The 15,981-nt window shown below is 46.8% G+C and overlaps 1 protein-coding gene across 5 annotated transcripts in view; it reads left to right on the top strand.

The window, feature by feature from the left end:
- The first annotated feature begins 8,301 nt into the window (after nt 1–8,301).
- USP22 (ubiquitin specific peptidase 22) overlaps nt 8,302–15,981 on the top strand; it is a 404,497-nt gene continuing 396,817 nt past the window's right edge. For 3 of the 5 annotated variants that reach the window (XM_069210046.1, XM_069210048.1, XM_069210050.1), the window contains exon 1: nt 8,320–9,252. In XM_069210046.1, coding sequence (XP_069066147.1) covers nt 9,133–9,252 — 120 coding nt within the window. In that variant the 5' untranslated portion in view covers nt 8,320–9,132. Of the gene's footprint in view, nt 9,253–15,981 lie in introns of all 5 variants that reach the window. The other 2 variants (XM_069210051.1, XM_069210047.1) reach the window with 2 other exon arrangements.

A 15,981-nucleotide genomic window follows, 5' to 3' on the forward strand; every position in this document is an offset into this window, starting at 1 on the left:
ATAGTGTAGAACTCTTGAGTTATCAAGGGACTATAGTTTCTGCTCCTGAAAAGACTTGTCAAACTCTGAAAGCCTCGATGGTGAACCATTGAGTATTCAAAGTAGAAAAAGATAGATTGAGATGAAACACGTCCTAAAGAAATTGTAGGATGCAAGAAAGTGAACATGGAGTAGTGGATAAACACTGAGAGAAACATCACTTGTGGAAAGCATTCCTATGTCTGAAATTAGATTTCAGAGTAAAAGGTTTTTCTAGCGTTTTGTATAGCCTAGCCAGATGGGAGAGCAAGCCTTTACTCTCTATTGGGAGAACCACAATCTATATGGTCACAAAGGTACTCAACTTCATCTTCCCACATTTTGGAAAAGAGGTTTGGGATCAGAAGAAACAGGGAAAAACCATAAAGTAATTTACAGGGCCACTTTGTCAACAATGTATCCACTCCCTGTACTCTCTCATCTGGGAGTGAAACCTTGAAGGCAGAGCATTCCTTCTCACTGTCCAGAAATTGAGTTCCAAACCTCCTGCACACTTTCTGACAAGTTGACAATGCCAGATTCTGAGATGATGGGAATATCTTAAAATATCTGCATTGACGTTGCCCTAAACCTTGATGAGGACAGCTATCAGCGTCATCAGATGAGACTCTGGGTGACTGATATTAGCAGCTGTGAGTGTGGTGTCTGATTGCATCAGGACATTCTGATGCAGTACTTGATATTGAAAATATTGCAATACAATCAATACTGCAGTATGCACTCTCCTATTTGAAGACATACGATCTGTTACATTCCACCTGGCTTTATAGGATTAAGAGCACAATGTTGCACCCCATCTTATCAAGCTGGCATCTGTCATGAAAGCCATAGATGCATCACAATTCTCTTGGAGACATTTAGTGGTTTCAGCTACCAATGGAGATTGCTCCTGATTTCTTGAGTGACTAGAACCACGGTGTCCAGAGCCTGGGACATTGGAAACTAAAGGATGCCACAGGAGGGGAGATAGGTGATGTCTTGCCCATTAGACTGTAGAGACACATGCTGCTGCACCTCCATGCAGTTCCTTGCTGGAATCTCTTAGAGTGTCGGTCGGGTTGGCAGCAGCAGAATCTGAAGATTAACCGCTCTACTTCAGGAAGGAAGACCTTCCCTAGATCTAGCCTGAATCTGGCCCAAGTAAATGCAATGCTTTTGGATATTTTGATTTAACATTTCAAGATATTCAACATGAACCGGGGATTGACCGGAGTGACCTTTATCACTTCTAGCAACTGAATGGTCTCGGTTTCTGATAAAGAATGAACCAGCCAGTCTCCTAGCCTCCTAGAGTCTCCAGACAAGCCCATAACAGCACCCCCGTCTGTTTCCCCCTTTGCAGCACTCGTCTTCATCTACCATCCTGACGATTCAGACTAAACAGATATTCCTGTGCATTAATCAAAGGCAATATAGTTCAGATGTATATTTAGTTCATGGTCATTTACATCATTTGTTTTAGCTGATTTTTCTTTAGTGGTCTCAGCATATGCATTTACTCTGTGTTTGCATTCGATGTTGTAAAGGAGTGGATGTGTGCTGAATGTAATGTACGCATAAACATGCATGCCGCTTGTAGAACACTTTGAAGTCATGATGGAATCTCAGGCTGAACAATGATCAGTGACTGCTGGGAATCTGCCTGAAACCGTTTGATCCTTATCCTTGCCGGGTCTCATTAAATCCTCAGTTCTATACCTTTTATGGATATTTGTGGAATCGTTTCACCTGGTTTTCATCTCTGGAAATCTGTTAACCCTACATGGGTATGACTGAAGTGAGAGAATAGTCTGAGGCACAGAATGTTTGGAGTGAATGGCGTTGTAGCATCTTTGATGTTGCCTGGGTCAATACGAAATTTCCTAGCTATCGTGAAGGAAAGTTTCAATTCTATTAAGGACACGGAGGCGAGGATTATGCAGATCTTTCTTCACTTTTTATTAAACAGCAAGTTCAAAGTCAAACAAAACATGAACAAAAAACTACAAGTTCCATGAGCCCGCCGCCATGGTAACGAGTATCCAATGAGGTGCACTCCTTCATGTTGGTATAAATATCCCGAAATGCGTCACACTTCCTCGACTTCACTGCGGAAGGAATCCTGGTAGAGTCAATTGGTTGTAGTTTCGAAACCTACAAAAGAGGTATAATTAGATGCTAATCCAATAGAACACAGAAACATACCGAAGGCAATAAAGTCATGAACCTTTACATACATTTAAATATAAAATGTAAATACATCTGAATCAAGTGCTGCCTAATGTAAATTAGAATATGAGCAGAATAACAATAAATAAAGGTATAAACGCAAGTATACTACCTTGCTACGCAGATAGATGTAATCGGGAGGGAACATACCAGCGTAATGTATGTGGGTGGGATAATCCTCGCCTCCGTGTCCTTAATAGAATTGAAACTTTCCTTCACGATAGCTAGGAAATTTCGTATTCTATCACAGGACCGGAGGCGAGGATTATGCAAGTTCAAAGCTTACTCACCACTAGTGCGGCTGCTTCATGAATTGGTTTAAAGTAAAACTTCTTAAAAGTAGAATCTGAAGACCAATCAGCAGCATGCATGATGTCCTCTAATCCGCCCCCCACTTGTATGGCTTTGGAAGCCATAGCTCCCCGAGTAGAATGGGCGCCAAAAACTTGAATATCTATTCCTGCCTCAGAGAATCCATCGAATCCATCTGGCAATGGAAGGAGAAGAAACCGCCTTGAACGGTCTCTTTATAGAAATCAACAATTGATTCTCACCTGGAGGTCTACAAGAACTGGTCACTTCCTCATAGACTTTGAGACATCTAAACACAGATAGTTTCGGGGAATCAGGAAAAGCGGGATAGGATACCGACCTGGTATTAGTCTTTGTCCTCCTTGCAATAGTAAACGTGACTCCTTCTGGAGTAAAGACTCGAGCGGAAACATCCAGTGCTCTGATATCTGACACTCGCTTACAGGAAATGAGGCAGAGAAGCATGGCTAATTTGGCCGACAATTCTTTCGTCGACAAATACTGGTTGTCCCGCCAAGAGGATAAAAGATTAAGAACTAAGTCCACATCCCAGAGCTCCGAATATCTGGGTTGTGGAGGTCTGGAGAGTCTAATACCCTTAAGAAGTTTACATATCCAGGGATGCTCCCCGATCGGGAGATTGTTCAGGGGAGGGTGGCCCGCGGAGATGGCCGAACGAAAAGAATTGATCGTGCGATACGCCTAGCCGGATTTTGCTAATTCTGCAAGGAAATTGATGATGTCGGTAATACTGGCCCCCATGGGATCGCAGTGTTTGCCCACACACCAACGAGACCATCTATTCCATGCTGATCTATATCGTTTGCATGTACCAGGGGCCCAGGCCTGTGCGATGAAGTTATTAGCTTCCTGCGAAAGTCGGTTGTCTTGCCAACGATGCCGGAAATCTTCCAAGCTATGAGGGAAAGATGACCTAGAAGGACTAGAGGGTGACAGAAACCCGACGGATCCAGGAGTATTGAGGGAAAATCCGGGAGGCGAAGAGGACATTCGCACGAGAGTTCCAGCAGAGTCGGGAACCACGCCTGTGACCTCCACCAGGGGGTTATTAGAATCACCGTCGCCTCTTGGCGGCGAACTTGAGCAGCAACCCACGGGATAAGAAGAAACGGGGGAAAAGCATAACCCTGAAGGGTCCCCCAATGTTGGAGAAACGCATCTACTGCCGCCGCTCCCGGATCCTGGACGCCAGCTGAAGTATAGGGGAAGCTGAGCATTCCAACGAGACGCAAAGAGATCCACTGAGCAGGGACCCCAACGATCCATGATCGCCTGAAAAACCGAGTGATGTAGTCGCCAATCGCTGGGATCCTGGAGAAACCGAGAATTCCAGTCTGCCCAGATATTCTGGGATCCCGGAAGATACTCTGCTGTGACTGAGATTTGGTGTTGAAGGCAAAAATGCCAAAAATCTTTCGCTAGTTCCGCTAGGGCTCTTGATCTTGTCCCCCCTAGACGATTTATGTATTGTACTGCCGATACATTGTCCATCCGTAGAACTACACATGAGACTTTGTCTCTCGTGAGAGATTTGATCGCAAATGATCCCGCCAGGAGCTCCAGGCAGTTGATATGCATGGTTAGTTCCTGCGGGGTACAGCGACCCCCGAACGAGATGTCCCCGCAACGAGCCCCCCATCCCTGGCGACTGGCGTCTGACTCGATCACCAGATCCGGGGCTGCTCCAAAAATGGCCCTGCCATTCCATGCCTCCATGTGGTCCAGCCACCAAAACAACTCCGTCCTTGCCTCCTGAGACAGGGAGATCAGCTCGGAGTACGTCACCCCTCGGCGAAGGTGAAACGCTTTCAAGCGTTGCAGGGCTTTGTAGTGTAGGGGACCAGGAAAAATGGCCTGAATCGAAGAGGAAAGCAGGCCGACCACTCTGGCTAACTGACGTAGTGAAATCTGGTCTCGTCGAAGGACTTTTCTCAGTTCCTTCTTTATCTTGGAAATCTTCGTCGTCGGGAGACTGAGAGACGCCGATCGGGAATCCACTAGAAACCCTAGGAAGATTAAAGATTGTGCTTTTATCCAAAGCTGAAAAAGTAGCCACAAATTTTCCTAACTCTTTCACAAAAGGGACGCCAAATAAATTGCCTTGGGCAACAGCCCCTGCCTCTGAGTTAGACAGTTCCCCTAACTTGGGGTCGATTTTGATCAATAAAGACCTGCGTCTTTCTGCAGAGATGGCACAGTTCGCGTTGCCCCGGAGACAAACAGCTCTCTGAGCCCATCCTGCTATGATGTCTGTCTGAAGGAGAGTGTTTGCTTGCTTGGCACGCTCCGCTAATTGAATAATCTGTGTGAGGGGACCTAACACATCAAGAAGTTTATCTTGGCATGCCCTCCAGGAGCGATCAATCCCTTTTTTTGGGATCCTTGGTATACTTGGCAAAAAACGTACACATTTTAGGGTCAATGTCAGGCGTAAAAGCGACCTTATCCGATAAAGACGGGTGTGGGCACTCCGCCCGTAGACGAGCTCGCACCTCTTTGTCCAGAGGTTGCCTAATTTTGCTGGCGACATATTCAGCTACCTTGTGGTCTGGACGTCACTCCGAGGAACGCGGATGGTAGATACCCTCCGGTTCAAACATATCGGAGTCAGAATCGCCGTGATCCGAAGGATCTGGTAGGGTAGCACCAGGACGCCAAGGGCGACCTGAGTCGTCATCCAAAGATGATGAGTCCTCATCTGAACCTCCCATAAAGCCTTTAGGGGATCCCAAATCAGGGTTCCATAGGTGGTGAAGCATGTCACCCATTACCCCGGGCAAACGGCCCTCCCGGGAGGGTAAGCGCTTATGCGCGCGCGCACTCTTGGGGTTGGATAAAAACTCACCATCCTCCAGGTGCCCCGCGTCGCGCTTGCGCATTTTCCTGGGAGCCGAAAGGGTAGAGGAATCACCCTCCGCTCCCGTCACACCAAACATGCCCGTACCCCTGGACACCTGTTCAGTAAGTTTAGCTACAGTATCCCTAAGAGGGGCTAAAGCGTGAGAAATAGCCTGTGAAAATAAAGCGTCCACCCCAGGGGGAAGGGTACGGTGAGAGGGACCCTCACCTGGGGACATGTTGGTAAAAGGTTCATTCACTTGAGAGGATTGCATAATGAGGACTGGACAGAGTATACACCCAACAAAAATATATATAATATATAGGGTAAATCCCTACCCTCTCTGTCACTCAAGTAAAGTCAAGAAATAATGCCTTCCCAATGGGGTAATCCTTACCCAAACGGGTGTCACAGGTAGGGAAAAAACTGCACCAGAGGCACGAAAACGTGCTACTGAGGTAAAAAACCCTCAATTCTTAAAAAAAAATAACAAGCGCGAGGTGCGAGCGCCGAGAGCTGAGAGTAACACGCTCTCTGACGCTGAAAAACGCAGCGCGCGCGCCCTCTGGTGGGTCCGACGCGTATTTAAACACGCCGAGGGCGAAACAGAAAAATGAAACGCTCGAGCGGAAACGTCTGTTCCGGACCGCTCGTAGCAACGAACGTTGCTATAACAATTAAATACACGGAAAACACAATTGAAGCAGTAACGCGAGCCAACAAACAAACTTCTAACCGGAGGCAGAAAAAGGCACTTATCTGACTCGCAGCAGTGAAGAAAGAGGAAGTGTGACGCATTTCGGGATATTTATACCAACATGAAGGAGTGCACCTCATTGGATACTCGTTACCATGGCGGCGGGCTCATGGAACTTGTAGTTTTTTGTTCATGTTTTGTTTGACTTTGAACTTGCTGTTTAATAAAAAGTGAAGAAAGATCTGCATAATCCTCGCCTCCGGTCCTGTGATAGAATTTATGTGAGTCTTCAACATGTACGTACACGAAGTTATGACAAATAAATACATTGTTATTAGCGGCACTGGTTTAGATGTAAAATAGTAGTGGATGGCTGTCTCAGACAGTTGCCTAGCCTACTCCCTCAGTAGACGAGTAAGTATCTATTAATTTTTTCAGTCTTGCATTGTTTCAATAATTTTTCTAGTAAATTTATCGTTTTTCTTGTTTTGTTTGCAACACCAGTTCTGCCCCGTGGTACCCACCTGAAACGCCCCTTAGGGAGTATTTTTGGGTAACCCCGTGCAAATGTAACACAAGAAAGTTCCACGATGCAAAATTCCAAATTATACAATTTGAAAATGCTTGTTTCAATTGTTCTGCAGCCATGCGTGTAGTCCTATCAGCCGACAGTTCAATACGAAAGGGCAATGTAAAAATGTAACCCCCTCTACTGATGTAAAATAAAACTACCGCTTTAAAAACGAGTCATGAGCATCACTTCCGCATTTTCCTGCTGTCCTCCAGGAAATCACTGGGGAAACAGAGAAGCTGAAGGTGGTCTTGAAGGATATGACATCAAGCGCATCGCCAACTCAGCCTGATATGGGCAACAGACCAGTTTGATTGTCAGGGCAGAGGAACTGACAAGCATATAGCACCAACCACGTGCTTTAACGCAAAGACTGCCGTCTGTTTCCAACCAATCGCCAGAGCCTTCGGACATTTCAATTTCAGATCGACCAGCCTTGGGGGCGGGGTCTGGCTGAGAAAGTGACTTTTTCAGATCAAAGCTGTGTGCATCCTCTTACCGTACAAAGACAAAACAGAAACGATTATAACTGTGCTCTAGAATATATCGCTCTTAAAGATTCACCTCTCACAGCACATCGTGTTGAGTGCCTGTTCCCTCTCGTACAGGCAAATGACCATTTTCTAGTCAAAAGAGATAGGAAACCGCGACAAGTCCAATCAGTGTTGACATCTTTTTTAGAACAAAGATGAAACTACTCAGTTGAAATTTACAGCTGTTTCCAAGTGCCAGATGCATAAATCGAACTTTGTTTTTCTCGTTGATTTACTGAACATACTGATTGATCCTCACACACTTTATTAGACACAGTGGAGTATTAGTTTGGTTACGTCTAATGTAATCTCTGAAGCCTGCCTAGGTAAGTGGGTGTTTCAGTCCACAAGAGAAGCGGCACAAACCGACACAAATACCCAACCAGTGAGAACCCCTATCTTATATATATATATATATATATATATATATATATATATATATATATATATATATATATATATAAAAAAATATTTCTCTTCTGCACTCAGCATGAACGTGATATTTATTAAAAATAGTCCTGATGATACCTCAAGGAATACTTTGGTTTTTCAATTTTAAACACACTGGAGGAGGAACTTGTGTTCTAGTTTCATCTTTCTCGCTAGCTTCCGTAGTAACTAACTGAATTTACCGCGTTCTCCCATTCTAAGATGTCCTCCCCCGCCTCCAGTATGCATGCGTGAAATCGAGAATGGGGGGAAACAACTACTGGGTAGTAGACCTTTAATATAGAAACCATCTTGGGAGGGTAATTGTTTGCAACCAAAGCAAGGTCAAAACTTGCTTTACAGAGGGAGCGTTTTTCTTGCCATTGTTTCTTAAGTCGGTACTGCTTACTTCGATCAGAAACAATGCTTATACGAGCGGCCAGCTCTTCGAAGAGCTACCGGTTGCTTGTCTTTTCCTGTTGATACCACTCCAATCCAAGATGGCCACCGTGTTCTCGCCGTTCCGTCGTTCAATACGTCACTCCTTTTTATTGGCATCATAACCAGCTTATCGGACAGTAGCTTTCTCTATTGCGCCGCCTCTTTCCCCACGCCTGCCCCAATGAGCCTAGGAGACAGGGGACTGGCCTTCACTGCCCCGCCCTCTGGTGTCTCGCGGCTGAATTTCGTCGAGGAGGAGCATGAATAAGAATCTGTGAGGTAGTGAGAAGAGGAGGAGGGTTTGCTGCTCTGCCGGGGAGAGTGCGGCTGAGGCAGCGGTGGGGAGTGCAGACCGGACCCCTCCCTCTGCCCATCAATGAAATAGAGGGTTATTGCGAGCTGCGCGGACCCCCGGTCTTTCGGGTGCTGCTTTGTGTGTCCTCTGGTCTGTGAAGGAGGAGGAGCGGCCGCTCCATGAGCTGCACTGCGCTGCTGGCGAGGGGGGCCGGGCCGCGGAGGTGAAGAGAAGCGGTGGTATACGAGAGGGGCTAACCCTCTCACCGAGAGACTTTCTCCTCACGGGCACCCCTACCCGTCTTCTCCATTCCTCTGTTCTCCCCCATTTGACGTACCTGTCCCACCCAAGACTAGGATTTTTCCCTAGATGCACATTAACATCACAATTAGAGTGGTTCTCTTAGTGTAGAGATTGCCTCATACCCCACCCCCCCACCCTCAACCTCCCCGTAAGAAACACGGCTGCTACCCTCTTATATGTTCTTTTTCAACCCCCCCCTTCCCGAGACTGTCACGTACAAGACATATTCTTCTCAGATACCTGCACTTGGACCCTCCACCCCATCAGACCACAAAGCCCAAATTAAAGGACTGCACTTCCTATTCCAAGCACAGGACCTTCCCCTTCCCTTGTAGCTGCTTCTGTGCGGAGTCACCTCCAGTTATCCGTCACCGAGTTGGAAAACTCTGCCAGGCTCCCCTCCCCCGGCGCCCCCCAACCCCTTGAATTCATGTGTCTTCTGTCATGAGTCCGGCCGGCTGCTCCCATGTGAACAGCTTTAAGGTGGAGAACTGGAAGCAGAACCTGCGAGTCATCTACCAGTGCTTCGTGTGGAGCGGCACCCCCGAGACCAGGAAACGCAAGGTGGGATTTCATTGCACCCTGGCTAGCTAGCCTCTCCCGGCTTCCCGCACCCAGGCCGTGGCCGGGCCGCCAGCATTGCTTCACTTCCCTGGGCAGAGGAAGAAAGGGATTGCAGGGAGGGAGGGAGTAGAGTTGAACATCCCAGAGGGTGGGGAGAAGGGGCCGGGGCGGGGAGAAGAGGAGGGAGATGCTGTGTGCTTGGGAGGTAAATCTTATGTTGAGCAAGAAAGAGGGTTGTTGGGGGATCCAGACACCACTGCTCTTGTATACACCGCATGTTTACATCCCAAAGAAAGGTAGATGGTGCATAATTAAAGGAGGAATTATGCATAACAAGGCTATCGTAGAGGGTATGGAACGCAGTGTGGAGAGTTGAAGCACCCAGTTTGGCGTAGATCAACGCGTGCTGGGGTCTCAGGCCCTGCGCCATGCAAGTAGAGTCAATACCTTCACATCTGGGGGTCTGACTGTGCTTTAAGGTACCACAGCACTCAGGCGATGCTTGAGAGCGCACAGGGGTCATGATATGATTATTAGGAGATACATGAAATATGGCTGGATATGATATAGGGATGGTTGAGACAAACGGGCTGATTAGACGGCATAAGGTAAAGGCACAGACAGGCGTCCTCAGATGCGACAGACTAAATTGGCTGCGGTGGGCAGCCATCACATCATAAGACGTGTACATACCTCACGCTTAAACGATGATGAGGGAGTCACGTACGTTAGATGTGTCAAACTTAAACGGCCATACGTGACTACTATATACATGCGTCCCCAGTGTGTGTGCGGCCTTGGACATCAACGAGACAGGCTCATCGCATGCGATATGTGCAGATTATGGATTGTTAAACGAACTGGTCCTTATTGTGTTTTCTGTTACCCGGAGATGGATCCGCATTTAATGTTGCATGTAGACTGTTTCATTTTACTCCTTAACCATTTGTGTGGTTGAATTGTGGACCGCGAGATTCTCCACTGTGAATTAGGCAGTGAAGTGTCAACTCATTACACGCGAGTCTCTTTATTTTCCCCTCCCTCCAACACCATATTTATCTGGGGAGGTGGCTACTGCGCTAGTCCAAATGTTGCCCAGTTTACCTCTTGATGTAGAGTTACTCGGGGTGGGGAGGGAGATTGGTACAAAGCCCGTTGCATTTTTCACCGTGGCTGATGGAAGCTTGTGCTTTTTGTTTTGCTTCGCAGCAGGCTGCCTGGCTTGCCAGACGAGGTTTGCAGGCCAGCAGTGCGTCGTGTTTATTGATCGTCCCCACCCCCAGTGTTCGGTGAAGAGGGCTCTGCAGACCTGGTCTGCTGCTTGCTACCTGTATTTTTGGTAATTGTGCTTGGGGGTGAAAGTGGGTGCGCACGTATAACCAAGGGGTGTGGCGTTTCTCAGCCGTGCCCTTTTATTTTGTGTATGATTGCGGTGAAATCGACGAGCACCACTCACTCTGGATTTAACGTTTTGGGCGAACGTAATGTGGCTGACTGGGGACCAGTGTGTTTTTCGCAGACCCACAGTTCATGTGCACTCTAGAGTGCTGTCCATAAATGCCGCAGTGTCCCGAGCAGCGGGCCACCAGACAGGGAGTGTGCAGGTTAAACACAGGCCTTCTGTCCCGGGGGAGGTAGTTCCTGTACTCGGGCCGGCGTGGGCTGCTCGATGCGATGCACGGAATTAGGAAATTACCAACAAAGCCCCGAAAGTAGAAGGCGGGGGACAAGTCCACGTGGGTGGCGGGCCCTGGCAGCGATGATGCCTCTGATGGGGGAGGATTTTAGGGTACCAGGATTCTCCATCCCCAATATCAGCCACTGAATTATTAAGACACGGGCACAACTCGGGCGGTTGACGAAATGTCTCTTTGAGCCATCCCTGGGATACATTATTCAGGATCGGGGGAGGGGGTGCAGAAATATGACTAGCTGCTTGTTTGATATGGTCTTTTGTACCCAGCAAACTCTGCATTTATTATGCACGGTAAACATGGATTGCAATTACACTTTGGTGATTTGTAAAGCGAGGCATGCTCTTTTTTTTAAATTTTTATTTTCGGACACATTCTGACGTTATTACATTTACTCTCTGGAATTGTCTCCTTGGATCCCACTGCGGAAGACGAACATTAAGGGGGGCTTTGTTTATGAACGGCGGCGAGGGAGTGTGTGTTTTCCAAAAACATTCTTTCGCAGGGAAGCCGTGTCTCGGCCTTAACTGTCATGTTGGAAATGTCGATTATGTATTGCATATGCATCTTCGTGAGTGATTATTTTGCATGCTATTGCGTGTGGAGAAGACGCTGTTAGCAATGCCCGAGCAGTGGGCAACCAGACAGGGAGTGTGCAGGTTAAATACAGGCCTTCTGTTCCTGGAGAGGTAGTTCCTGTACTCCGGCCGGCGTGGGCAGCGGAGTATGAGGAATCTGTACTTTGGTTTGAGGTAACAGGTTTGGTTGAAGGCTCCTCTTGTTTGTTTGTTTGTGCGTGTGTGTGTTTTTTTGAACGATGGACCATTTTCAATTGTGACACAGATGTTGCCAAATATCATACTGTTTTTTTCATATCTGTTCATCTATGAATATTGTAAATTTGCACTGCTAATGGCAGTGTATGTTGGCCTCCTAGCTATTTAATAACAGTCCACTTTAGCCCCACCCACCAAGCTTATCCTTTAATTTTCTGGCTCGGTCGGTGAATGTGCTTATTATCTGAAGGTAGGTGATGAATTTAAAGAAAACTCGGAGGCAAAGAGGATATATGCGTTTTTCTGTACCTGGGGAAAAAAATCATCTTAAGAGGTTCAACTTATGTGCTACTGTTACGCTTTAAAATGGAAACGGTTGTGTTGTATTAGTCTTGGTAAGGCCGGAAGGTACATGAAGTTGGATCACTACTTGCAAAGAATGCTTCTATTGTAGACATCAATGCTGTGACCCATCACTGTAAGCATTGCTCATTGATGGCTTTTCCATGCATGCTGGTGCTTCTGTGCGTTGGTACAGAAGCCATTTATACCTGGCAACAGATTCTGAAGTAACTATGCCTTTGTAGTGATTTCTTTTGCGAGGCAAGTGGGGACCTTGGCTCTGGTGATCAGATCCTCGCATGCACACATTCTCTGAACAGTTTGTAAAGTGCTATGCCTGTTGCCTTCTTTGATGTAGCACAGGCTGTCAAAATGGGCAGGTGGACCTTGGAACTTGTGAAAGACCTCCGGGCTTGACCGTCGGGGAGGGTATAACGTTTTTCCAGATGGGTGCCTTTTTGCCTCCTGGTATGACTGTTACATAGTGTATATGTTTTTGGTAGTATGCCTTGGTGATGTAATTGCGCTGAACCTGCACACCCACCACTTCTTAGCCTTTTGTCCCTGTCCAGCTCTGGCATCCCCGCATGTGCTCTCACTGGTGTGCCTCTGTATGAAAATCAAACACACACTTGTAAAGCTCAACTTACCACCCGTAGGGTCTCAAGGAACTGTTGCGGGTGTGCTGCTCACTCGAAAAGCCAGATCTTGAGATCCTTTCTGAACTGCTTCAGCGAGATGGCCTGTCTGAGGTTGAGTAGGAGTTTGTTCCATGTCCAGACTGAGAGATAAGAGAAGGATCTGCCTTCAGCGGTGCACTTCCCGATTTTTGGGGATGGCAGCGAGGGCGAGTTGAGAGGAGCGGAGCTGCCAGGTTGGGGTGTAGAAGGTCAGGTGGTAGCTGAGGTATGCTGGTCCTATTTTGTGCAGTGCCTTGTAGGTATGTGTTAGTAGCTTGTAGGTGAAGCATTTGTTGGCTGGGAGCCAGTGTAGGTCTCTGAGGAGTGCGGCAATGTGGCTGTGGCGGGAGATGTCCAGGGTGAGTCTGGCTGCTGCGTGCTGGATTCTCTGTAGTCTTGTTTGGAACTTCTTTATGATGCCTGCGTAGAGTGCGTTGCCATAGTCTAGTTACCTGCTGACAAGCACATGGGTGACTGTTCTTCTTGTTTTGTTATGGATCCACTTGAAAATCTTCTGAAGTAGGCACGTGGTGTGGAAGCAAGACGATAAGACTGTGTTGACTTGGGGGTCATGGAGAGCGTGGAGTCCAGGATAATGCCCAGGTTGCGTGCATGGTCAGTGGGGGTGCGGATGTTTCCTAGGGCGGTTAGCCATCAGGAGTCATGCCAGGTGGAGGGAGTAGAGCCGATTACGAGGGTCTCTGTCTTGTCCAAGTTGAGTTAGAGGCAGCAGGTTTACATCCAGGTGGCAGCTGTTCTCATTTCATTGTGGACATTTCTCTTAGCTGTTGATGGTCAAGTAGAGTATTAATTTGGCATTGTCTGTGTAGGATATGATGTTTAGGTTGTGCTGTCTGACAATTTTAGCGAACAGGGCCATGTAAATGTTGAAGAAGGTCAGGCTTAATGAGGATCCCTGTGTTACTCCGCAGCAAGTTTCTTTGAGAGTCCAGATGAATGGCGGGAGTCTGATCCATTGGGTTCTTCTGGTGTGAAAGGTTAAAATCTATTCCAGTTCTTTACAGCATGTGCCAGTGTCGTGGAGTCTGGTGCAGAGGGTGGAGTGGTAGACGATCCCTTGGAGCTCAAACATCAGCTCTGTGGCTATGGAAGTTAATGGTCATTGTGTGTATAAACCTGTTCTCCACATTCAGTGAGCGCTGCAGTGGCTCACAGGAGCCCCACACCACGGATTAACAAATGTAGGGACCTGCAGACATTGCAGCCCATCCACGAAGTCAACAAAGCCAATCGTTCCACACACTGGCACATCCGTAGGGGGGGGGGGTGCCTTGTAGCAGCCACTAATCATTGCTGGCTTGTGCTGGTACCCTTCATTGGAAAGTGCTCACACCACCAGCACTGCCACTCGGTGAGTTTTGAACCCATTTGTTTTGACATTGCATTCTGGGAATGTAGGCTGTCTAAGTGGTGGCAACATTTCCCGTTTGGCACCACCAGACCAAAAGGTAACAGCTGGGATGCTGTACGTAAATGCTTGATGGTGGGGGGGGGGGGGGAAGAGGAGGGGGGGGGGGGGGGGGGAGAGGAGGGGGGGGAAAAGGAGGGGGGGGGTTGCTGAAGTGCACCTTGAAGAGGGAGAGTGAGATGTTTGAGATGCTCAGTTTTCATTTTCGGGATCCGTCCTCCAGTTGGCCTTGAGTACCCAGTGATGACACAGCAGGCATTGTTTCAGTCCTTTGCTTCTGTGTCCCTACATGGTGGAAACAGGGTTGCCGTGCACTGGGTCTCTACGAAATGTAATTGGTGGCTGAGGTCATGAACCAGCATAAACTGCTTGACTAAGGCCTTAGCCAAGCGATGCGTGCCAGCTCATGACTTGATGCCACCCATGACTAGGGGCTGCATGCATTGCTGCTGTGTAGATTCCCTGTTGCTTACAGAATTGCCACGGTCATCATCCCCTGCAGAGCTGCATGCACTGTTTTTACTGTATGGCATGGTGTTTTTGCTTCTGCATGTGTGCTGTATTTGGCCTGTGGCACAGCCTGCCAGTCCCCACTCTATTTGCCAGACTGCAAACATAGTGCATCTCTGCGTACAGGCAGTGCAGGATTACCAAACAGGCAAAGTAAGCACCAGCTTATGGACCCCACTCCTTTTAGCAGCCCCGCGACAATGGATCAAAATTATATTGATCTGATCTTGAAAGCTGTCTTCATTTGTTTCCAAAAGATTGAAACAAATAAATCAACTCAAAGAAACGAAAACTTCACATTAAGGACTCTGTAGAGAAAATACTGTATTAATGCAGTGTGCCCATTAAGAACTTAAAGCACGTAAACCATAGACATCCGATTCCCATAAGTTTGTCTCTTAAAAGCACATCTTCTGTTTGTGTTAAAAAAATAAAAAAATAATAATCTGTGCAAACTACGTACATGTAATGTTTCGGTTTGTGTAATAAAACTTGTTTATTAAAATTGTTGGTCGGTAAAATTTTAAAAACATATTAGGAGATAATTTGAAAGGGGGCTCCTGAAATTTCTACTGCCTGGGGGCCTCCACAGGGTTTAATCCAGCACTACCTATAGGGCTTTGGTGTACATGCTCTGGTTTAAGCTAGTACAAATTACAAATAACTTTCTATGCTGTTTTAGCACACTGGGAGTACTGCTCTATTTGCACCGCGGCCATGTATGCTGTCTGTTCCGTGCATCAGTTGAGCTTGTGGTAGTCATTTGCTATTCAACAGCCAGTAATTGGCAGTGCTTGCTTATTTGTGCCTTGAAATGCAAATATGTGACAGCGATATTTTCGGGCTCTTGCAGATTTGATTACCTGTACGTTTAGTAGAAGTGTTATTTTTTTTAGTATTTTCCCTTTATCTCCATTTCGTGTTCTTTTAACTTGTGCGTTCTACTTTTACTCGTGTTCCCATGTTAGTATCTGTGTGACAGAAGGTGTGTAGGTGGTTTCTTGTGTATTGAATGTCTTCTAATTTACATAATGGGAAGTAAGATCCTTATTGAGCAGATATTAATATTTTTTGTGCTCTGAGCTTTTTCATTATGTTACTCAAATTCCACTCTTTAATATTACGGTTCTAGTGGTTTGCTCGTGTGCTGGTAAATTTGTTTAATTATTATTCCCATAATATGATTTACAATAATTCGGTGTTACTTGGTGAACAAGCCAATTGTGATGGGAAAGGAAATTATCTAATAAGTGCTTATTATGAAGTTGATCCTCTTAACTGTCTCAAACACCCTCTTT

The sequence above is a fragment of the Pleurodeles waltl genome, chromosome 10 (assembly GCF_031143425.1).
Source record: "Pleurodeles waltl isolate 20211129_DDA chromosome 10, aPleWal1.hap1.20221129, whole genome shotgun sequence".
Lineage (NCBI taxonomy): Eukaryota > Metazoa > Chordata > Amphibia > Caudata > Salamandridae > Pleurodeles > Pleurodeles waltl.